The sequence below is a fragment of the Vidua chalybeata genome, chromosome 24, assembly GCF_026979565.1.
Source record: "Vidua chalybeata isolate OUT-0048 chromosome 24, bVidCha1 merged haplotype, whole genome shotgun sequence".
NCBI classification, from domain to species: Eukaryota; Metazoa; Chordata; class Aves; order Passeriformes; family Viduidae; genus Vidua; species Vidua chalybeata.
The window spans coordinates 2,292,192-2,316,229 of NC_071553.1; the positions used below are offsets into that span (position 1 = coordinate 2,292,192).

The 24,038-nt window shown below is 48.3% G+C and overlaps 1 protein-coding gene across 3 annotated transcripts; it reads right to left on the reverse strand.

Moving 5' to 3' along the window:
* Positions 1-8,804: 8,804 nt before the first annotated feature.
* SLC16A4 (solute carrier family 16 member 4) lies at positions 8,805-22,819 on the reverse strand. 3 transcript variants are annotated; one of them, XM_053964188.1, is made up of 9 exons: positions 22,588-22,819; positions 22,011-22,126; positions 20,871-21,003; positions 20,002-20,145; positions 18,909-19,070; positions 17,842-18,387; positions 14,590-14,891; positions 13,475-13,568; positions 8,805-9,105 (listed from the first exon to the last, which is right to left on the reverse strand). In XM_053964188.1, exons 1-9 carry the CDS (start codon positions 22,595-22,597, stop codon positions 8,963-8,965), a joined length of 1,650 nt encoding a protein of 549 aa, XP_053820163.1. In that variant the 5' UTR covers positions 22,598-22,819; the 3' UTR covers positions 8,805-8,962. The 3 variants fall into 3 exon arrangements, with proteins under 3 accessions (XP_053820163.1, XP_053820164.1, XP_053820162.1); XM_053964189.1 differs by having other exon boundaries at positions 14,590-14,798; positions 22,011-22,129; XM_053964187.1 differs by having other exon boundaries at positions 22,011-22,129.
* Between the last annotated feature and the right edge of the window lie 1,219 nt (positions 22,820-24,038).

Here is a 24,038-nt window from a genome sequence, read left to right on the forward strand (position 1 = left end):
CGCTGTGTAAATCCCTAAAACAGGTAAGGGGCTGGAAGAGGTTGGACTGAGTTGTGATGTAAAAGAAGATTGTTGTTCGCCTTTTGTTGTCTTGATTCTCCAGTTTATTAATGCTTACTAATTGTGGTTTCTTCAGTCACCGTGCTGCTCCACCCGCTCGGGAATGGGGGAGAAGGAGCCGACTCTTGGATGTGCTTCCCAGTTTGTTGGGGTGTCCCGTTAAGAAACAGGGCCGTGCACATAAAGCTACGTGTTCTCAGCTTGGCAAGCTGGAGCTGTTATTTTGACTTCATGAACTGCTTGAATTTACACTGCTTTAACCCAGAATAGTGTTTATAATTTGTATGTGTTGATAAGGAAAGCCAAGCCAATGATTCGGCAAATCGTCTGTGTTTGTGGGATGCTGGTGTAATAATTTAAATGAAGTTTTTTGTTATAAATGGGAGCAATTGTAGCTATTGCTGGTTATGAGGGAAGGGAATTGGAAAGGGGAGACTCAGGAGATGCCTTTTCTTCTAGAAGTTGGTGCTTGTAGTTAAAATTCCTATTTTTTGCAATGTATTTCTGGTGCTGTTAAGATACAACCTCTGAATCTCCTTTGAAGTGTTGTACGATAGGTCTGGGGCTGGTAGCAATAATGGGAGATGTGTTTCAGCCCCTTTGCCTGGGTTGGGGGGTTGATGTTGACAGGAGATGGGTGGTCTGTCAGTGTACCCCAAAAAAGGGGATCTTTTTTGGCAAGCTGGTCACCTGCTCAGGTATCCAGGTGTTTGTGTCAGGGCTTGGGCACTGTCCCATTTTTTGGGTGTGCTTCGAAGTGTCAGTGGCTGTTCCAGAAGAGCTCTGCCTCTCTGAGGCAGATTTCACTGTCTGTTCACTGGGAGATGGTTCCCTGTCTGCTTTACATCATGCATTTATTCCAGAGACTCGGAGGTATCGTGGGATGTGCTGTGGGATGGTTCTCCTACAGTCGCTTTGCCATAGCGAGCTGTTTTTTGGGTGCTGGGTCTGCCCCTCTGCCTCCTGAAGGGCTTAGAGGGATGCTCCAGTGGCCAGGTAGAGCCAGGCTGTTGTTAAAACCAGTCTCTTGGAAGGGTTTAGTGCTCTGTATGCATCATATTAATTTGGCTAATGAGACTTCTGGGGAAAGTGGATTTATAACGAGAACCATTTAATTAACTGCACTGCAGCAGAGAGCAATGCGAGCAGATTAGATGGGAGCAGGTTATTTGAATTCACACATTTTTTTTTTTTAGAATTGTGCTTTTACCAGCTGCAGCTGAATTAATAAGTTTAAAACATCAGATGGCCCAGATTCTGCTCTTGGCCAGTAACAAGCTTATGTTGGCCTCATGCTGCTGGTTTACTATGAAACAGCAAATGCTGTTGGAGGATATGCTCCCACCTAGGTCTGGGGCAAAGACTGAAAAGGGCTTGGTCAAACAGGCAGAGCACTGGAAAGGCTCTTGGGCTGCTGGCTTTGTGATTCCCGTTGTGTTTCCTGCGGTTCTTGGCTCGGAGCCCTGTGCCTGGGTGTAATTAGAGCTGCCTTGAGAACTGGGTGAGGTAAACTCCTAAGGCAAAGCTCTGAGGGACCGGGTCAGTGCACGTGCTGTGATGGGTTTGACAGGAGCCTCCTGCTGTTCATCCTATTTGTCCACGTGCTGGAGGTGCCTGTAGTAGGAGCAGAGAACGTGGATGGTGGCACAAAGGCTGCCTATTTTTTTTCCCCCTTTGTACCCTGCTCCAGGGATGTATTAATTAAATGTTGGAACCCAGGCTGTGGATGCTGTCAAACATGCTGCTGTTGCTGTGCATTAATGAGTTGCCACCTCCCAGCCCAGCTCCTGTGCCCAGGCTCTTGGGTTTGAGCTCGTGTGTGTTGTCCCAGGCTGGGGATGGGATGTGGTGGGCTCCACAGACGAGCAGCTGAGCTGAAGATTAACTGTGGGTCACAGCTATTTCATCTCCTTATCTGCCTGCCTTGACCTTCATGCCTGGTTCTGCAATTGCAGGCTGGAGGGTTTCAGCTCTCTTCAGTATTTCCTGTCCCCAGATCCAGCGACAGGTCAGGCCAAGGTTTAGCAATGCACACAGCTTGACCCAGCCCCGAGCTGGCAGCTTTCCCTGGCGTTGCTGCCCTTTGTGCAGGAGAGCACTTGGATCCTGCAGCCAGCCTCTCCTTTCAGAGGCATGTGCTGTGCTTCCAGGCTGTACAGTTGCACATTTTAGATATGTCTGGGGACACAAATGTGTGTCTGAGGACACACGAGGGGTGTAGAAGGGTTTGAGTGAAGGGAAGCCAGCGAGGTCTCCCGGGGTGGTTGTTAAGCTGTTTGCCCATGGAGAGATGCCCTTTGGGCCATGGAGGTGTTTGCAGCCCCCTTGGCCAAGGGATTGCTTTGGTCATTGCCAGCCTGGGCTGCTCCAGCCCTGACCTGGGCAGAGGTTCAGGGCAGGATGAGGTCCTGAACCACCCGAGCTGCTGTCATTGAGGTTTGTGGGGAGCAGGTGCTGAGAAAAGGGGATGTTGATGTTTCTCGTGCTGCTCCTCTCGGGTGGGTGAAGACAAGACTGTGTACGAGGACCAGGAGGGACTCTTCATCAGGAACTGCACTGGCAGGACAAAGGGGAATGCATTCAACTGAAAAAGGGGAAATTTGGGTTTGATACTGGAAGAAATCCTTCCCTGTGAGGGTGGACAGGCCCTGGCACCGGGTGCCCAGAGCAGCTGTGGCTGCCCCATCCCTGGAAGTGTCCAAGGCCAGGTTTAGACAGGGCTTGGAGCAACCTGGGCTAGTGGAAAGTGTCCCTGCCTGTGGCAGGAAGAGGAACAAGATGAGCTTTAAGGTCCCTTCCAACCCAAACCATTCCAGGGTTCTGTGATTCTTGTGATTCACCTGTGCCAGCCCAGCTTTCCCCTGTGGCACTAAGGCACAGCCTGTTCTGAGCTCTCAGGTACCTGAGGGTGCCTTTGCTGTTCCTCGTGGCACTCAGAGCTGCATCCCAAGAGCAGCTTGAGGCTGGGAGAGCCCAGTCCCAGATACCCCATCCGTGTCACCACCCTTGTGCCAGCCAGGGTGGCTGTGACTCCTTCCCAGCTTGTCCAAAGGCTTGAGGGGCTGGAGCTCAGTTTATTGGTGTTCTCTTTGTCCCTGGGGTGTTGTAAAGACACCCTTTGCCTCTTTGCTCCAGAGGGCAACCCTGGCTCTATCTTGTCCACGTGAGGGATATCTGTAGGGGAAAGTTTTGCAAAGCTTGGTGGTGGCTTCAGAGGCAAAGTCTGCTTTGGAAAAGAGACTTTGACCCATGAATTACTTCTGGAATTGTTCATGGCCATGAGCAAGAGCTCCCATCCCCTTTGTGGTTTCTGCAGGCTGGAAAGTTTTCCCATGAGGATCTCAGCTAAAGCTAAAACTTTTGGGTTTTCAACATCTGCTTTCATTTTTGTTCATTAGTTGCTGATAAATTCCCATAGACTTCAGTGAGAACCATTATGGTATATCTAAAGATTTTTATTATTATTTTCCAAACAACTCCCTCCTCCTATGAAGGCTTCCAGCTCCTCAGAAGCGAAACTTTTTAATTCAGGCTCTGGTGAATTGCAGCCTAATAACGCTCTTCATCATAAACACAGCTGCAAGACATGTTCCAGGCCAGGGGGGAAACCAGCACCAAAAAAAGAGTGTTCCTGTTATCAGTGTGTGTGAGGGCGAGTAAACAGCCCAGACCACGAGGTATCTGCCCAACAGGGGAGGGAAGAACAGCCACGTTTCCTGTTGCTGGAAGGCCCCGGTGTCATATCCTTACCCAGTTATTTTAAATTGCTTTTGGCTTTCTTCATGTGGTTTAAGGCGAACACAGGAACCTCGGCAGTGTTGGTAGCTGAAGCACCTTGTCTGGGGTGGTTTCTGTGCTGCCACAGCTGTGGAAAAGCCTCTTGTTCTCCATTAAAATGGGAATTATGGAGATTTTCCCTTGAGTGTGCTGGGAGCACTGCAGAGGAGAAGCTTTGCAGTGGGTTTGGGTTCGGACAACCCCTGGAAAGGGCCAGAGGGAGATGCCAGGGACTGGGTTAAAGGCAGAGTTCTCGCCCCTCACCCTGCTCTCAGCCAGCTGAGGGGGTGTGGGATTCCCACACAGCTCTCCAAGCAAGCCCAGAGCTCGGGCACGTTGGAGAAACTCCCGAAATAATCCCAGCCCAGCCCTCGGAGGGGATCTCACTGCGACACAAACATCATTCCTTATTACATGATAAACCTCGGGATCAGCTTCCCCTGTGTCCAGTGCCTGGCTTTATCTGCTCTTGGCATCTGAGGAGCGCTGGGAAAGTCACAGCCTTGGTTTTCAGTAGGTTATGGTTTTTATCAAGGGCAGAGCCTGACCACAGAGTGTGGGGCAGGGAGAGGTGTATTTTGTGTGCTGTGAAATGCCTAAATCCGTGTTCTAGCAGCTTCATCCTGCCTTTCAATGACCCAGAATTCAGAACAAGGAAGGGAAACCTGCAGCTGGTAGCCAGGACACTCCGGGGTGTACAATGACTGTATAAATTATAAATATAAATAGATGTATAATCTAGTTATTATTTATAAATATGTATATAAATATAAAATATATTTATAAATAATAGAAAATATAAATAATATGTATTAATAAATTAAATAATTATATATAAATATATAAAAATTTATTTAAAATAACAGAAACTATAAATAATATGTATAAATAAATCAAATAATTGTATATAAGTATATAAAAATTATATAAAATATAAATAATATGTATAAATAAATTAACTATTTATATATAAACATTTATCTAAAATATTATAAAATATAAACAATATGTATAAATAAATTAAAATAATGTATAAATAGTGTAAAATCATTCCAGTGGGTATGGGGGGTGCAATGTGCTCCCTGATGTGAGCCCCAATTGCACCGATTTCCATCCCTTTGATAGACCCAAGCTGAGTTTTAGCAGCTTTTTATCCTGGCATGCGACACATCCCTTGAAGCTGGTTTAAGACCCAGCAGGTGCCCATCCCATAAATCAATCCTGCCAAGACGCCTGGCAGGCACTGGGAGCAGGTCCTGCAGGCTGCCCAGGCTCCTCCTTCAGGATTACACCTGGGAGTAAATCCCTGGTAGCCATGGAGCAGCGTTTCCTTCCCAGGAAGGATGGCACCCTGCAGCCAGCGCTTTGGGTGGCACAAACCCTGCAGTGATCCTTACCTGCTGTGTCTTCTTGGAGAAGCCACTTCCTTATTTTCTTCTTGCTTGCTTAATCCTGTGGTGCTAAAATGAATCAGGATTCACGGTCCTCTGTCTGTTGGTGCTCAGAAAACAAATTATCTAAATGAAGTTGTTAAGTTTGTTTTTTTTTTTTCCCAGAGGCACTCAGGTGTTTTACCAGGTCTCTGTTGGGGTACAGTGAAAATTGGAGGCTGTGTTCTTGGGTTCCTTTGGTCACTCAGATTCCTTCCAGCCAGCTCTGGTTCCCTGCAGCTCGCTGGATCTTTGGAGAATTCTTTAGTGTTTGGTTTCTCTGCACCATGATTTTTAGAAGGTTTTTAAACCAATGAATCCTGGTTAAAGTGCTTCCAAATGTGGATTCCCATCAAGATCCAGCTGGCCATGGCTTATTATCCCATGTGCAGAGAATGAGCTTGGGCAGGAAAATGTTCCCCCAGGTGACTCAGGGCACAGTGCTGAGGCTGGCATTGCTGTTCCACGGGGTTTGATGTATTGTGAGTGAAATGATCTTCTTGGAAAGATCCAGGAGGTTGTTGGTGATTTCTTTCCAATGCAAAGGGTGGAGATGCTGCCTGTGAGGTACATGAGGGTTGGAAGGCAGGAGGGATCCAGTTCTCCACTGCCTTCCCAGGACCAGCAGGGATGGCTGGGAGGGCACCACCCTTCAACAAAGCATTTTTCGTGCTGAGGATCATTTTTAGCCATTGCTGCTGATTTTCTCTACTGCAGATGAGTAAGGGAAGAATTTCCTTTGAGCAAGGGAAAAAAATTCAGGAATAATTTCCCCATGGAAAGGGTGCTCAGGCCTTGGCAAGGGCTGCCCAGGGAGGTTTGGAGTGCCCATCCCTGGAGGTGCCCAGGGAATGCCTGGAGGTGGCACTCAGTGCTCTGGGCTGGGGACAAGGTGGGGATCAGGCACAGCTGGGACTCAATGATGCAGGAGGGCTTTTCCAGCCTTAGAGATTCTGGGATTCTGTGAAGGGAGTAGGGACAAAAGGGATTTTCTAGTCCACCTCAGATTGCAGCTTTTAACCTCATTGTGTCCCAGCAAGCCCTGCTCTTGCATTTCTCCACACCCCTGTCATGTTCTGCACTATGCAAAAACAGCTTTAGGAAATTATTTGCATGATGACTTCAGTGGGATGGAAAAACCTTCCTGAGGCACATGTTCCCATCCTCACTGCTGCTTTCTCTCGTGCACATGTTATATCCTGCAGTAAATAAATGCCTTTGGTTTTCAGAGCTGCCAGGGGAACTGAACCATCTGTTCTGTGCTTGCCTTCCCAGCGCCAGGTGTGAGCAGAGAAGTGTTTGACCACCAGCCTGGGCCTGCTCTGTGGAAAGACAAAGATTTGAAGACTCTTCACCCCCCTCCCAGCCCACTGACAGGATGGTGCAGGGCTCCTGGGAGGAGTTTTTCATTGTGGGAATTGATTTCCTCAACAATTTTGGATAGACGAGGTAATTGTGGAGAAGGGTGCAGGATTATTCTGGGGGCAAATAAAGGCTGGTGGTGCCCATCCATGGGCTGGGATGTGGGAAATGGGAGCTCCTGAGCTGTTTGCTCCTCTGCAGAAGGAAAGGGAGGGGGACAACAACTCCAGTTTTGCTAAATAAGGGCAAGGAATTGGTGACATTGGTCTGATGGACAGGCAGGGCAGGACTCTCCTGAAGATCCTGCAGGTTTGTAGGGGAGCTTTTGGAGCAGATGGGGTGGGAGGTGTGGACACCACATCCTGCCAAGTTGTTTCTTGGTGGCAAAAGAGGTGAAAATATCACAGGGTTTGTGTTGAAAGGACGAAGGTGTTGAGCAGAGGCTTCATTTACAGGGAGAGGGAGAGAGCAGAGCACAGGCAAAGGTGTTGGAATTGTGTGGAGAGGGAGCAGCAGGGTGAGGAGCTGCTGGGGTGGCTCTTTCCATCCCCACAGAGCTTTGGTCCCACTCTGTTAAAAGCCAAAAGCACAGCTGCTCTTAGGGAGATGCAGAAAAAAGCTAAAATCCTGAAATCCTAAAATACTTTCCAGAAAGAAATGCTGAAATCCTGAAGCTTTAGGATTGGAAAACTTGAAGGCAAGGCTCCCACATGGTTCCTGTTACAGCAGCAAATCAAAGCTGCTGGTAATATTTGAGTTGGCGAGAGTGAGGAACTTCATTGTTTCATGAGGTGAAAACTCGAATTTTTTGAAATTTGAAATTTTGAAAGCTTTGTCCCTGCTGCAGAAGGGCTTGGCTGAGGCCTCAGTGCAGGATTGGCTGAGTATGGTTCATCCCCCTGCAACTCCCAGTGCCTTAAACACTTCAGAAATAATAATCTATCCAGAAATCCTGGTGCCTTGGCAAATGCCCCCCTGGGGATCCTCACTGATACTCACTGGTCCATCCCAATCACAGAGTGGTGGATGCTGAGGTTTCAGGTGTAAAGGGATGATGGTTACAGTGGAAAAGGACCATTCCCAAAGCCCTTGCTGCCTGCAGCTTCCTGGGAGAAGCTGTGAAACAGCTTATGAAAAATGAATTGTTTTGTAGCACTGACATTCCCCATTCCCTGTAATTTTTCCCTGATTTAAGCACAGTTTTGGCACTGTGTAACTGTAACTGCTGGGTTTGGCCCATCATCTATTGAGGAACTTCCTTACCTGTGACAGTGTTGGAGCTCCTTGAAACTGTTACAGTATTCTGTAGCTTTTTATTAAAGACAGACCAGCTCACTTTGGGCTTGAAACAACCCATTCCACAGTTTAAAGGAGTGTTTCTATAGGGGAAACAACTCTCTTGCTGCCTTAATATTAAAAATAAGAATGAGGATTAAAAGGGGTAAGAAAAAAAATAAGGTAATTAAATCTCCTTGATAATTAAAAAAAGGGAAAGGTAAAAAGGATAATGCCATTGGCTGGAATGAATATCCCAGGCTGACATAATAATTTCAAATACCAAATTTCAAAAAATTGCACCTTCACTACTGGAAGGAAAGTCCAGGCTGCTGTGTTGTGTCTTATCCATCCAAATTCAATCTGTGGGATGCTGGTTGAATCCAGGCTCAGCACTGGAGCTGCCTCTGTGTGTGCATGGAATCCCTGGCAGTCTCTGGATGGTTGGGAAGCTGGGGAGGGGTGGGTTTGGTCTCTGACTTTGCTGTGTCGTGGTTCTGGCTTTAATTAAAACTGGTTTTGCTTCCAGGTCCTCTGTGCTGTGGCAATAAGTGTGCCTGGGATGTGGAATGGCCCCACTGCAGCATCCTTCCCCCAGAGAGAGGGGCTCCTGGAGCAGCTGATCCTCATGGAAGTGTCACCCTGATCTCCCTGTCCCTGCTTTCATCCCTCCCCAGGGCCAATCGTTTGTGTCTGAATAGAATGAGCTGAAATCTCTGGCTGTGCTCTGGCACTGGGAGCTCCCTGGCAGCTCATCCCACGAGGTGAGTGAGTCAGCTCTGCTCTGGGAAGGACAGAGCTGAGGATTAAATCTGAGAGGCAGAAAAACCCAGCTCAGGAGCAGAGGCACTGTGAAACCCAGGCCATGGGCTGCATTTTTCCCATACACTTCACACTGTGCATTTCTCAGAAGGCTTTAATCAGGACAAATATCCAGGAATCCAAACTCAATCTGACATCCAAAAATCCCAATTTTCAGTGTTGCTGCTGTTGATCCTTCCCAGTACAGGCAATGGCTTTCCCAGTGTAGATGTGATCAAAGCCCAGCCTTTAAAACTTTAGCTCTTGTTCAAAGTGGCTTTTTTTAGCTTCCATTTTTGGGCTGCGGGCTCGAAGAAGAAGGAGATAGGTGAGATGAGAGCACAGGCTCCAGCAAAGAGGAAGGAGCAGACGTAGGTCTGGGTGTAGTCATAGAGCCACCCTGCAGGAGAGAAGGTTGTTATTAAAGCTGTGGGATTTTTCTCAGTGAAAAAAATCATTCGAGGAGGTGGGCGGGAGGCAAAGGATGTGTGTTCTCATCTAAGAATTGCTCAGATATTTTCCTTAAATTATTTTAACTCTTCCTGGGCAGCATTTCCTGTAAGGAAATGACATGCAGGTCATTTTTCCCAGAGCCAGCTTTGATCCTTGTAGTGGACATGGTGTTTAATTTGATCGAATTTAATCTCTGATTTTTTTTCTTCCTGTTTAAAAAGTGGCTGATGGAAGATCCCGTTGGATTGAAGGGATGACTTGCACATGTTGGTATTTGCAACATCTGGGCTGCAAACCCCCTGTTCTCCAGCCTTGTCTTCTTGTGAGCAGACCCAGTTTAATGTCCTTTGTCCAATAGGAGAGACCCCAGGCCAGAGCTGGAAGTGAACTTGATAAAAGCAGCTCTGGGAGGACTTAAAAGGAAAAGCTGAATTCCATCAAACCTCAGGAATGTCTGGAGGATTCAGGTCGCCTTTTAAAGTGACCTCCAAGTGTTGGGTTTGGTCCTGGCAAATCATCTGGGGTCTGGGCAGTGCTTTGAAAGGTGGAGAGTTCCTCTCTTTGAATCTAAAATCTGCAAAGTGGTGGGAGATGCTGCTGCACATAAAAACCCTAATCCAGTCCCATATGTGGGTGTGGGGCAGCAGCTGAGCCAGATCTGCTGCTGGTGTGAAGTGCAATTCCTCTGGAGACATCCATGGAATCCAGACATCCATGGGCTTCCCTGATTTACACAAACACCAGATCTGGCCCAGCCCTGGGGTTCTTAAACCCAGGAGGGGACATGATACAGTCCCTGAGGTCCTGGGCTCAGGCACGTGGAAAGGGAGGGTGCCACTGAGATTTGGGATCTGTGCTGGAGCAGAGGCACCGACCTTCTCCTGCTGTAGATTTCCACAGGAAGGGTTTATAAAGCACAGGAAAAGCTGCTCTTGCCCAGTTCCAGTTGGCTCACTGCTGTCTCAGGGGGAGTCCCTGTGTTTGCTCCTCAGGGATGTCCTGTGGGCCACGTGCTGAGGAGCTGCAGCTGGAGAGGAGGATCCATCCCGTGGTGGGATCCATCCCGTGGTGGGATCCATCCCGTGGTGGGATCCATCCCGTGGTGCTGCACTGGGAGACTCTGCCATGACCCCGAGGTTGTTGTGGAGTGGTTCATTCCCAGGGGTGGGATCTGGTTTTGCTGCCTGGAAGTCTCTGGGATTTGGAGAGGGGATGCTGACGTAGTTATTTGTGAAGGGAACAGGACAGAGTGCTCCAGTTGAGCTCTGATTTATTGCAATTCTTCTTAAAATATCCTTCAGGATATTTCTTAATTTATTTTTTTTTCCTGGGTTTTTTTTGGTGCTGAATGGGATTTAGGTGCAGTGGGATTTACCAGCATTGCCTCATTGGCAGCACAGCCATCAACTTCCATCACACCCCAACCTTTTGGAGCAACTCCAGTCTCTGTGTCCCCAGTTCATTTCCAAAACAATAATCACTCCTGCTGCAGAAAGCTGAACTAGGAGCTCGTGGTGTTCAAACCCTGCAAAGCAGCAGTTTTGTGAGGAATGCTGGTAAATCCCAGCAGTGTAATCCAAACTAAACATTCCCAGCACCGCTGGTGCTACCAGCGGGGTCAGGCTGTTTAAATGGTACTGCTGATCTTTAATCAGAAGTTTTATTTATTCCTGATGCCCTGAGGAGCAAAATTCAGTGGGAAGGTGAAGGTAAAAATTAGAAAACATCTAAATATATGTGCCAGCAGAGCTTTTGGGTGACTTTGACCACCCTCTCCCCTTTGACCACCCAAATTTCTTGGGACTGGAGTCTGCTCTGGGGGCTGGAATCTCTTCTAGAATTTGTGGTACATGCTTTGGTTCAGCTCTTTTGCATTTTGAGTCAGTGATTTGTACTGCTTGTGGAAATAAACTGTGCCCTTCTCTCCTCAGCTTGCTCATGGCTGCCAAAATAATATTTATTCTGGTTTGGGCTGGGTTTTTTTCAGCGTGGCAGCATCCAGAGGTGCCAGTGGAATGGGGAGCTCTGAAGGAGACTCCAAACTTTCCCTTTGGGTCCTGCCAGCTGCCCCTGGATTTCAGGGCTTTCAGCTGAACAGATTTGCAGGTAAGTCACCTTTTCCTTGCATTAGGGTTTGGTTTAATATGCAAATTAGGCAGTTTTAACCTTTGCAGTTCTCATTATCTGTTATCATTTTTTCCACTGCATAAAAGCACTTGAGTTTGATGAAATTGTAATTCTAAACTCAAGGTGTTTGGGAGGTGAGAGCACCAAACCCCAGGGTCTCTCAGAGCACTTAAATCCTGCTTTCTGCAAGGAGCAGATGGTTTTGGACACTTATCAGGAGTTTTTGGTCTCACTCGGTTTTTACACTTCAAACTGCATTGCAAGAGAAAATTACAGAATTTATCTTGGATCCCAAGCCTGGATCAGGATTGGATCCTTGGATCAGGATATCTTGGATCCCAAGGCCTGAGCTCTGGATTGTTTCCATCTTGCTCTGCCTGTAATGAGTTGGATCAGGAATTGTTTTGCTCCTTGGCTTTATTTGGCCTTTATTTATCCCACCTCTATTAAGCCTGATTTCTGTGGCAAGCTTTTTGCAGGAAACCTGCTTGCTTTACAAACCCACTGCAGAAAGCAAAAGGCTTCCCATTAGTGCAGATATACTGCAGGTGGATGGAAATGGAGCTGCAGTGTGAGTGTGGGTAAGAGACAGCCCCGGTGCTGAGCTCCTGCTGTATGTTACTGTGTCAGGGGACTCAGGGGCTGGAGGGGTTGCTGTGCTCAGGGTACACCTTGTACCAGCAGCAGGGATCTGGAATCCAGGCTGTGCATCACCCTGACACTGGGAAGCTCGTTGTCAATGAAATGTTTTGGCTCCTTGAAATTGCATCCACAGACAGAACATAACCAGCCCAGGGATATTGACTGGGAATATAAAGGGTTTTTTTTTCCCTGTGCTGGTGGAGCAGCAGCGTTGCTGGAACTTTGCATGGAGCTGGAATTTACAGAATCCTTAGCAGCTTCCAGCCAGGCACCTCTGCAGGCTGGGGGCAGCTGATTTGGAGGGCAGGGAACAAAAAATGATGGTTTGGATTGGAAAGGACCCTAAAGCTGCTCCCATTCCATCCCCTGCCATGGCAGGGACACCTCCCACTGTCCCAGGTTGCTCCAAGCCCTGTCCAGCCTGGCCTTGGATGCTGCCAGGGATTCAGGGGCAGCCACAGCTGCTCTGGGCACCCTGTGCCAGGGCCTGCCCACCCTCACAGGGAACAGTTCCTTGCCAATATCCCATCCATCCCTGCCCTCTGGCAGTGGAAGCCATTCTCTTGTCCTGTCCCTCCATCCCTTGTCCCCAGTCCCTCTCCAGCCCCTTTAGGCCCTGGAAGGGGCTCTGAGCTCTCTCCCTGGAGCCTTCCCTTGTCCAGGTGACATCCCCAACTCTCCCAGCCTGGCTCCAGCCCTGCAGCATCCCCATGGGCTCCTCTGGACTCTCTCCAGCAGCTCCACGTCCTCCTGCTGTTGTTCCCCAGGGCTGGGGCAGCTCTGCAGGTGGGGTCTCACCTGAGCAGGGCAGAGGGGCAGAATCCCCCCTCCCCTGCTGGGGACTCAGCCCAGGAGCAGGAAAGGAAAAGCTTTGTCCTGGCCAAGCTGTTTGGAGGAGGACAAGTCCCCTGCTCCTTAGCAGAGGCTGGACACTCATTTCTAAGCACTTGAAATCTCCCAAATCCTCACAGCTGCCTTGGTTTCCTGGCAGAGGGAGAAGAGCAAATGCTTTTCATGCTCCTTATCTCTGGGCCCAGAGCTCTGGTGGCTGAGCTGTGTAATCTCTGTCAAAACAAGAGATTACTGAGGCTTCTCCTGATGTTTCAGTGCCTCTGCCTGGTGGGAATCTTGCTGAGTCTGTCCTTGCTTTCCCTTCCTCTCCTTGCTTCCCCTCCAGTCCCTCCAGTCCAAGTTCAGTGTTATTTTAACACCACTGGGAGTAAAATCCATGGTAATGTGCTTGTTATCCTGCTGTGGTCAGGGCTAAACTCTGCACATGGGGCTTCACGGCATTTTCCAGATATTCCAGGCAGCATTTTCCAAATACTCCAGGCAGCATTTTCCAAGCTGCTGGTTGGATTTTGCAAATTCCAAGCAAAAAGTTGCCTGTCTATAAAAATACATTTCTGAAATAGGATTTTTTTTTCTCTCTCTCTGTTTGAACAGAAGACCCATCCTGGGATGGATCCCTGTAGGAGAGTGAAGCAGCAGCATGGATTATCCCTGGATTTCTGGGGTGGGTGTGTGTTTTATATGACATCACTTACCTGCTAAAGGGGGTCCTCCCATAGCTGCTATCCCTGCAAAGAAAGCAGCAAACCCCAGGTAGCTGTGGAGCTTTTCCACACCCACCAGATCCACCTGTTTGGAAACAAAATGGATAATTAGTGAATGGCTTCACAGGAATGCATATGCACAACAGATTAATTGAATTTTTTTTTTTTTGAATGCACAAGAGATTATTTGATTCTTTTTCTGGGGAATTTCCTCTTTAGCTGCAGCTTTGGGAGGACTTTGCCCCTGTAGGTCTGATCCAGCCTGGAACCCGTTTGCCTCCCTAAGGCAGGTGTGGGAATTACTGGGATGGGAGATGCTTCTCTGCCTTCCAGCTGCCCAGACTTTGAGGAAGGAGATTTGAACTCTGAATGCCTTCCAGAAAGAAATGCCAAATTATAATGGTGCCTTCCTACCTGGATCAGAGAATCCTGGAATGGTTTGGGTTGGAAGGGACCTCAAAGCCCATCCATTCCACCCCTGCCATAGACAGGGAACTTCCACTGTCCCAGATTGCTCCAAGCCCATCCAACCTGGCCTTGGGCACTGCCAGGGATCCAGGGGCAGCCACAGCTGCTCTGGGCACCCTGTGCCAGGGCCTGCCACCCTCCCAGGGAACAATTCCTTCCCAATATCCCATCCATCCCTGCCCTCTGGCAGTGGAAGCCATTCCCTGTGTCCTGTCCCTCCGTCCCTTGTCCCCAGTTCATCTCTCCTGGAACTCCTTTAGGCACAGTAGGGGGCTCTGAAGGATCTTTTTAAGGCTTCTGAAGGATCTTTTGGAGCCTTTTTAGGCTCTGCAAGGGGCACTGAGGGGATCTCTTGGAGCCTTTTTAGGCTCTGCAAGGGGCAGTGAGGGGATCTCTTGGAGCCTTTTTAGGCTCTGCAAGGGGCAGTGAGGGGATCTCCTGGATCCCCTTTAGGCTCTACAGGGGGCCTGGAGCCTTCTCCTTCCCAGGCTGAGCATTCCCAGCTCTCCCAGGCTGGCTCCAGCCCCGGGAGCATCCCGGTGGTGTCCAGCAGGATCCTGCTGCAGGTCTGTGTGTTCCAGGTGATTCTGGCACGGGGGGCAGGACCCAGAGCCCTGGCTGGGCACGTCTGGACTCACCAGCACGGGCAGCACCAGCGCCATGAAGCCTCCAGAGAAGGTGGCAAAGGCCACGGTGTAGGCGAGCAGCAGAGGGAAGGTGGTGGCCAGGGGCCCCAGCAGGTTGGTGACCCCGCTGAGCAGCAGGTAGGTGACGTGGAAATGCTTCTTGCTCCAGCTGTGGTCGGCCAGCCAGCCCGAGAGCAGCTGGCTCAGCAGCTCCGCGATGCCTGCGGGAACAGGAGCTGCTGAGCCGCAGCGCCAGGCGGCTCCGGGCCGCGCGGGAATCCGGTGTTTCGACATGGATTCCTGTGCTGCTGCTTCTAATAGTGCAGCAGAGTAAAATTGTTAGCTGTCTATTAGATACTACAGATTGAGCTCGACTTTATAGTGTTTTATATGATTATTTGTATTGTTGGGAATATATTCTATTGATACTTACAGTATTTGATATTTTATATTATTCAATTTATTTGATAGTATAAATGATAAATTGTTAGCTGTCTATTAGATACTATAGATTGAGCTCGACTTTATAGTACTTTATATGATTAATTTTATTGTTGGGAATATATGTATTATATTGATACAGTATCTGATATTTAATATAACTCAATTTATTAGCTAGTATAAATGATAAATTGTTAGCTATCTATTAGATACTATAGATTGAGCTCGACTTTATAGTGTTTTATATGATTAATTTTATTGTTGGGAATATATTCTATTGATACTTACAGTATTTGATATTTTATATTATTCAATTTATTTGATAGTATAAATGATAAATTGTTAGCTATCTATTAGATACTATAGATTGAGCTCGAATTTATAGTACTTTATATGATTATTTGTATTGTTGGGAATATATTCTATTGATACTTACAGTATTTGATATTGTATATTATTCAATTAGATAGTATAAATTATTAGATATTTATTAGATATTATAACTTTAGCTCGACTTTATAGTATTTTATATGATTATTTGTATTGTTGGGAATATATTATATTGATACTTACAGTATTTTATATTATTCAATTTATTAGATAGTATAAATTATAAACTATTAGATATTTATTAGATATTATAAATTTAGCTCGACTTTATAGTATTTTATATGATTTGTATTGTTGGGAATATATTCTATTGATACTTACAGTATTTTATATTTTATATTATTCAATTTATTAGATAGTATAAATTATTAGATATTTATTAGATATTATAAATTTAGCTTGACTTTATAGTATTTTATATGATTATTTTTATTGTTTGGAATATATTCTATTGATACTTACAGTATTTTATATTTTATATTATTCAGTTTATTAGATAGTATAAATTATTAGATATTTATTAGATATTATAAATTTAGCTCGACTTTATAGTATTTTACTGGATTATTTTTATTATTTGTAGTATATGTATTATATTGATACTTACAGTATGTTATATTTTACATTATTCATATTGTTGCTATTATAGTTAATTAGAATAATAATTTATATTATATTATATTATATTATATTATATTATATTATATTATATTATATTACTAATACACTATTATATAATAATATAATATAATATAATATAATATAATATAATATAATATAATATAATAATTTAAAATAGAATATTATATAATAATTTAAAATAGAATATGATATAATATAATAATAATATAAACCTATTATATAATATTATATTATAGTTTTATATTATATTACTATATTATTTTCTATAATTAACTATATTTCATATAGTTAAATTATACTTATCTTCACATCACTATATTTATTATTTAGAATTTGCATATTTTATACATTTTTATATTTTTACTATACATTATAATACAATATTACATATTATATATTCTAATATAGTTATATTTTATAATATTTACATTTTTTATATATTATTCGTGTTACACTGATTATTTATATTAACCCTAATATAATTTATTCTTCTAGTCATTTTATTGTATTAATTATTTGTATTATTTTATATTATTATATCCATTATTTTTATATGTTTATTTATATAGTTTTAAATTATTATATTTTTTATTTATTACTTATTTCTATAAGATTACTTATTTCTATTATTTAGTGTTATTTCTGTTATTGGCTGTGTCACATCCCAGTTTCCCTGTTCATTGTGAGGACGTGACCATGACCAAAACGTTTTTAGGCTGTTACAAAATCCAGGGATTTGGTTTTTTCCCTGTTCCATTGTGCTGCTCTTCCCAAGGGCACCAAAGTGCTCTGGGAAAATTCCCTTTGGGGGGAATTTCACCCTTCAAGGGGGAATTTCACCCTTCTGGGTGTCTGCACCCTGAAATGCCCTAAATCAGGAAAGAGGAACTTGCTGAAGAGAAAAAGCTGAGTATGAAGAAGAGATTTTAATTTTTCTAAAATTGATTCTATTTAAATTTTCATTTTAATTTTTCTAAAAAATTAAATTTTAAGAGAGATTTTAATTGTTCTAAAATTGATTCTACTTAAATTCTAAAATCTAATTTTTCTAAAAACCCAGGCGTTTCCTAGAAATCCAAACATTTTAGAGGCTCAGCAGCCTCAGAGTTGGAGTTTTGAGAGTTGTTTTTTACATTTCTTGGTACATTTTTATGAAGCAAAGATCAAGGAGCCCTCGAGTGAGCTCGTGTCCCACTGACCCCTGTGTCCCTCCCACTCTTAATTCCAAATATCCCATTAATTCCTAATGCCTCCACAACCCCTCACTGCAGAAATAAAATGTATTTTTCTACAATAAAATATTTGCTGCTGACTGAGGCTGGAGCCACTTTCTTATCCCGGCATGGCTTTAGTGTTAATCCTGGCTTATAACCAGGCATGGGTTTGGGTTTTGGGGAGTGTGCCTTGTTTATTCCCTGCTTGCAGGTGGATGTGCCAAATCCAAGTGCCTGGATCCACATTAATGTGGGGGGTTTTCCCCCAGTATTGAATTTCTCCCTTTTGGGTCGAACTGGAGGCTTTTGGATGCACCTCTGGATTCTGGTGGGTTTGAGCACAGCAGGGGTTGTGGTGGGCACAGAGCACCTTGTAACTGGAGATTTTGGGGTTGTTGGGAGCAGGGAGGGTGTGGGATCATCCAGCTGGCACTGGGAGAAGCACCCAGCGCCCCGGTGGGGTAAGGACTCAACCTGTGCCAGGAGGATCCATCCCAGGAGGTATCTGGGGCCAGTTTTTGGCAGAATTGGGGGTGTTTTTCTGCGAGCTGTGGGTGTGAAGGATCCCTTTGCCTACCAGCCACGGCGATGAGGTAGGAGCCGTCCCTGCTGCTCATGCCCAGCGTCCTGGCTCTCGCCACCAGGTGGAAGAAGGGCACGAAATAGGCCAAGTGGCTGAACAGGAAAGACCAGGTGAAAATGAAGAAAACGGGATCCTTCAGTGGGGAGAAGTCCAGGAGAGGCTGAGAAGGTTCCTTTTTGGTGGCTGCGAGGGGTTTGTGCCTTCCCTCGGCCTCGGTGGGTGTTTCTGAGGAGGAGCTCTCCGGGGTGGGTTTCTGCAGCCTTCCCAAGGCAGACGGATTTGCAGGGTCAGAGACATCTCTGCCATGGGGCACCACGAGTTTCTCTGTGCTGGGAGCCTCCTGTGCACGGAGAAGCTGTAACTCCCTGTGAGTGCTTCCATCTGAACATCCACCAGGAGTTCCTGGATCCTTCTTTGCCACTGAAGAGCCCCGGTGTTGATTTTTGGCAGATTCCCAAGGGGGCTGGGGGCTGATTGGCCTCAGCAACATGCTGGAAGGCACCAGGTTCAGCATGATGCCTCCAAAAATCAGCAGAGTACCTGAGGGAAGGCAAAAGGTGGTTTGTTCTTGGATTGGAAAGGGAGGAGCAGCAGGAAATGGCCTTTGTAGAACAGGGTTTTCACTGACCATGGAGAAAGTTCTGCCATGAGAAGGGAGTTTGCCTTCTCCTTATGGAGGAGTTAACAAAAAAGGGATTTTTATTCCTGTTTTCCTAGCTGGAAGTTCATTTTGCTGTGATGCACAGAACAAATCCACAGCTACCTCTGGGATCTGTTTTGCTTTTCCTCATTTAAAGTCATGATGGACCTTCAAGATGGTCTTGAATCACTACAATAAAATTAGGGATTTCTCATTTTGATTTCTGAGCTCTGTGCTTTGACTCTGATTTTAATGAGTGATTAAGTGTTTAATTATTAACAAGATGTCCCCAGCCTATCCTAGAAGAGGCAGAGTTATTCCTTGGTGTGCTGAATTTTTAAGGAGAGCCTCTTAGAGCCTCCAGATCTCCCCAAATTCCCTCTCAGCGCCGATGGATTGGAAGGAACAGGAGATGCCTCACCTTGCCAGCCGTAGGCCTCGATGAGGAGCTGAGTGAAGGGAGCCATCAGGAAGGTCAGCCCCATCCCAGAGCGGGCCAGGGCGTTGCAGAAGGCCAGGCGAGCCCGGCAGCGCTTGGCCGTCATCACCGCGGCCGCCTGGTACAGGCAGGCAAACCCCATCCCTGTGGGGAAGGGGAAAATGAGAGACTCCCACCACAGAGAGACTCCATCAGGCAAACCCCATCCCTGTGGGGAGGAGGAAAATGAGAATAAGAGGCTCCCACCACAGAGACTCGTGGTGCCCCACGGCAGAGATGTCTCTGACCCAGCAAATCCGTCTGCCTTGGGAAGGCTGCAGAAACCCATCCCTGAGAGCTCCTCCTCAGAAACATCCACCGAGGCCAAGGGAAGGCACAAACCCCTTGCAGTCCCAAAAAGGGGCTCCCGTGTAGGGATTCCATGTCCTGCTATCCCAAGCTGGCAGTCCCTGGCTCTGCAGCGTTCCCAGGCTGAAAGGAGGGGATTTCTGCTCTCACAGTCAGGGGAGAGCGAGATTTGGTGTGTGGGGTTTGGTGTCTGGGGGATTGGAGGCTCTGCCCTTTTATAAGGGATTTTAAAAGGCCAGGATCCGTGTAGGTCCAGGAAAAACGTCAAGGTTAGTTGGGACTGGAATGTTGAAACTGGTGTTTTATTCTGAGCTTTGGGAGTTCACACGGTGTCTCACAGAAAGGAGCTGGGGATGCTTTGGCACTGAAGGTTCATGGAATTACAGAATATCCTGAGGTGGAAGAGACCCACCAGGATCATCCAGTCCAATCCCACAGACACCCCAACAATCCCACCCTGTCCCTGGCAGCGCTGTCCAAACGCTCCTGGAGCTCCGGCAGCCTCGGGGCCGTGCCCATTCCCTGGGGAGCCTGGGCAGTGCCCAGCACCCTCTGGGGGAAGAACCTTTCCTGATACCCATCCCAACCCCGACACAGCTCCTTCCTTGGGTCCTGTTCCTGATCACCTGAGGCTCCTCTTCTCCAGCTGAACAAACCCTTGGCTGCTCCCCCTGCAGACCTTCCCCCAGGGCTGAAGGAGCTGATTTAGTGCTGCTGCCCATCTCACCCAGCAGGAATCCCATGGAGAAGCAGAGGAAGGGGACACTGGTGGCCTGAGTGCTGAGCAGGCAGCCCCCGGCCACCAGCCCGGCCCCGAGGATGGAGGTTGGCCGCTCTCCCAGGCGCTGGCACACCACGGCCACCAGCGGGGCTGCAAGGGAAACAGGGACACAGCTCAGGCTGAGGGTGACAAAGGCTGCTTGGCAGGGCCTGGGCACCTGGTTGGGACCACTGGGAAGCCTCGGGAGGCAGGGGGTGACAGGGGGTGTGGGAGGGGGTAATGTTCAGGAGAGAGGCTTTGCCTGTACCCTGGGAGCTCAGGGAGTGGGGCAGGGAAGGAGACAAAGCCCAAAGGTTCAGCTCTCCTGAGCCTCCTTCCTCAATCACACCATGCCCAGCAGCTCCGAGTTATTCCACAGCTGGTACAAGAGTGTTGTTTGCTCTGGAGCTGTACAATAAATTTGCAGTGAAGTTCAGGGGATCCCAGAATGGTCTGGGTTGGAAGAGACCTTAAAGCTCATCCTGTTCCACCCCTGCCATGGCAGGGACACCTTCCACTCTCCCAGGTTGCTCCGAGCCCCATCCAGCCTGGCCTTGGACACTTCCAGGGATCCAGGGGCAGCCAGAGCTTCTCTGTGCACCCTGTGCCAGGGCCTCCCCACCCTCACAGGAAAGGATTTCTTCCCAGTTTCTCCCACCTATCCCATCTGAATGGCCCAGTATTTAGAGCACATTCCTGCTCAGGCACGTGTGGGTGCGAGCCATGACCAGTTAGGAGCAGTGTGGGATGGGAATTGGATGCACAGAGCACCCTCAGTGCCCCCAGGTCAGACAGAGGCTGCAGCAGTGCCCCAGCCCTGCGGGACAGCAGCTCACCTCCCAGGAAGCGCAGGGAGGACATGATGGAGCCGATCCAGCTGACCTGCTCCGAAGATCCCCCCATCTCCTCCCGGAAAGCCACGAAGAAAATCCCAAAGGTCTTCAGCATCCCCATCACGAGCACATTGACCTGAGTTGAGAGGGGGTGGAGGTGAGGTGCCACAGGGCATTGGGAGGGGAGGAAAAGCTTTTCCTTCTGCTTCTTTTGTGGTGGTGTGGGAGAAACAAACGGGGACACTTGAACTGGTGTTGGGGAATGCCAGCAGGGTGGGCTGGTCGTGGCCATGCCGCAGTTTGATCTCAGCAGACCCTCAGAAAACCCTCTGCAAACTGATTTTCCAAAGGAAAGGAACAAAGTAACCCTAGAGCTCAGCTCCTGTAGGATGCTTTTACCTCTGAAGTTACTTTTTTGTACTGCAGCAACAGTCAAAACGGATCAGTTTGGAGATCACTGGGAGGGGATGAGGGCAGCGGGGATGGAGGTTAACTGGGACAGCTTCCCAGGATTTCTCTACCACAGGGGCAAAGGACAGACAGTTTGTGTCCTGAATTTTAGCTCCTGTTGTCTCCCTGGTGGCAGGTGGTTAATGATTGGCAGTGAGTTACTCGGGTGGATTTGAAGGGAGGAAAGGTTTCCCAGCTTGGGGGATGGTGCCTTCTTTACCGTTGGACTCAGTGACTTTAAAGGTCTTCCCAAAGCTTCACAATTCCTTGATTCATCACTGGTGGGAAGATAAAGCCTAGAGCACAGGGAATTAGTGGCTTTAAGTGGTGTTGAGGTGCCAGGTCCTCCCAGAGAGTACCCGAGAGTGTGTGCTGCTCCCAGTCAGTCCCTGGCTCCCACCTCACTGCCCGAGGTGGGATCATGCCCTTGCTGAAGGGACAGGAGACTCCTTTGGGGTTTGACACCCCTTTGGGGTGTGACACCCCCGTGGTGATGTGTTTGAGTGGGGAAAAGTCATCCTGGCAAGGGGACCCTCCTGTCCATCACTGAGGCGTTTGCAGGAGTCATTCCACAGGGAATGGCGTGGCTGGGGTGTGCCTGGGATGGCTGGGTCAGCCTGTCCTGTGCTCTGAGCGAGGCTGGAGACCCCCCCTGCCCCAGCTCCGGGAGGGTTTGCTTCATTCCCCGCTTACCAGGAAGAAGTGAAGCACCACTCCCCACGCCCACCCTCCGGCTGCTGCTGTGCCTCGGCTCTTCCCAGCTGACGGAGCCTCCGGAGCCTCCAGCTCTTCATCCTCCTTCCCCTCCCCTGCTGGTGAGAACGTCAGGACAGGTTAACACCTTCCACCGCTCCTCTTCCCATTCCTGTTCCCATTCCCGACCATTCCCGGGCGGGCAGTGCTGCCCTGGAGCCCCGCGGCTGCGGCTGGGGCAGCCACTGCCCTGCACTCACTCGGGTGATGCTTCCACCAGACTTCCCGACAATTCCAATTATCCCTCCTTTCTCATTCCCTCCAAATTACTGTAACCACTTCAGCTTTAAGGGCGGGCAAGTGCCTTAGTGCTGCTTTAGCAGTTTGGGCTGTGCCCCAAGCCCGGGGTCACTGCCTGTCTGGATCCACCTCGGAGCTCCGTACAAGCTCTTCCTACTCCAGCTTTCTCTGCTTGTCTCCTTTCCATCCCCTCACCCACCCCGTGCCTCAGGATCCTGCCCGAGGGGCAGCTGGACCCTACAGCACCTGGGGTGATGATCCTGGAACTTTTCCTTACCGCCTTGCATGCTGGAAAATCCTCCCCCGAACAGTCGACAGCAAAGAGGAATCTCTTCAGAGTCTCTTCATTTGCTCCAGAGATTAAATCCCCCTTTCCTGACTTGGCACCCCAGAGGCTGCTCCTTCATTCCCATGCGGTGAGGATGATGGTGTCTGTGCTGAGCAGGACATGGAGCCTGGCGAGCGCTGGGGGGACGGAGCTCATCCTCCTCCTCCTCCTCCTCTCTGGAGGCAGAGCTCGGCTTGTGAGGCCCCAGGGCAAGAGTCCCTCCCCTTCCCCAGCTGGGAACAGGAAACCCGGGGCGTTTGGAGCAGAAATCCTGTTGGGAAGGAAAAGGAGGGGGAGCCTGCGAAGTTCGAACCCCGCGGAAAGCTCCGGATCCCGCCCGAGCAGAGCCGGGCTGGCAGTGCTGGGCTGCATGGAGCCAGGCCTGGGGCTGCTGCTGGTGCAGAGGAGCAGAGCCCTGGCCCTGCCCGTCCTGCAGGGCCCTCGGCCGGGAACAGCATCACTGTGGGGGGGACAGGCTGGAAAACTTGGTGTTCTGCAGCTGGGCAGAGCTGCCGCGCTGCTGCAGCCCCGGCGTTTGGCTCCTGCCTGCGATGTAAATCTGCCCCAGCTCCTGGGTGAGCACGGCCCTGCTGCTTCCTGCTGATCCCAGTCATTCCCGAGGTCAGGGAAAACTGGCAACAGAGGGGGACAGTGATGCTCTCTGCTCTCCCTTGGCACAGAATGCAAAAGCTGCATCCTCCTGGTGGAGCCCAGGATCCCTGGGAGCCTGTGCAGGAGCTTTCCCTGCAGGAGGAGGGGTTTTGATATGTACACTGAGCTTTATTTAGGCAGGATGAGGTTTGTAGTGAGTGCGGTTTAAGGGCCTGAAGGAGGGGGCAGAGGGGCAGCAGCCTCTGCACTCAGAGCTGCTGGATGCTCGGGGGAAACTGCAGCTCCAGCTGCTCCCAGCCTGGTGGGATGGAGGGAGAGGGGAGCAGGACTCCCCAGGGCCGCCACAGAGCTGGGATAAGCCAAGATCAGGGCTCTGCTGCTGGTGAACACTGAGCTGGAGGGGAGTGTGGAGCCGGGCAGGGGCTGCTCCTGTGTCAGCCTGTGACTGTCACTGCCCAACAGAGCTGCTCCGAGGAGTAAAGTCAGAGCAGTGACAATGTCATTTCACTGACTCAGCCCAAGTGTGGGAATCGGAAAAACAGAAACTTCCACAGACACTGAAGGGTTTGATGTGCAGCCTTGGGAGAAGCTTGGATTGATGTAAAAATACAATACACAGACATTAAGCAGAAAAATCATAAACTTATATTTTTATAGTTGTAGGTAAGAACATGCCTTAAGTGAGAAACTGTATTGGTAAGATGGTGAAAGGTTTATAGTGTAGTAATAAAATAGTACGGGGTAGGTTGGGAGTTTGGAAGTTATAATAGAAACATTCAGTTAAAACT

Coding starts and splice junctions, on each gene's coding strand:
- SLC16A4 (XM_053964187.1), bottom strand. Junction 19,071..20,001: donor CTCCATGGGATTCCTGCTGG/GTGAGATGGGCA, acceptor CCTTCCCCACAG/GGATGGGGTTTGCCTGCCTG. Junction 14,892..17,841: donor CTACCTCATCGCCGTGGCTG/GTAGGCAAAGGG, acceptor CTGCACTATTAG/AAGCAGCAGCACAGGAATCC.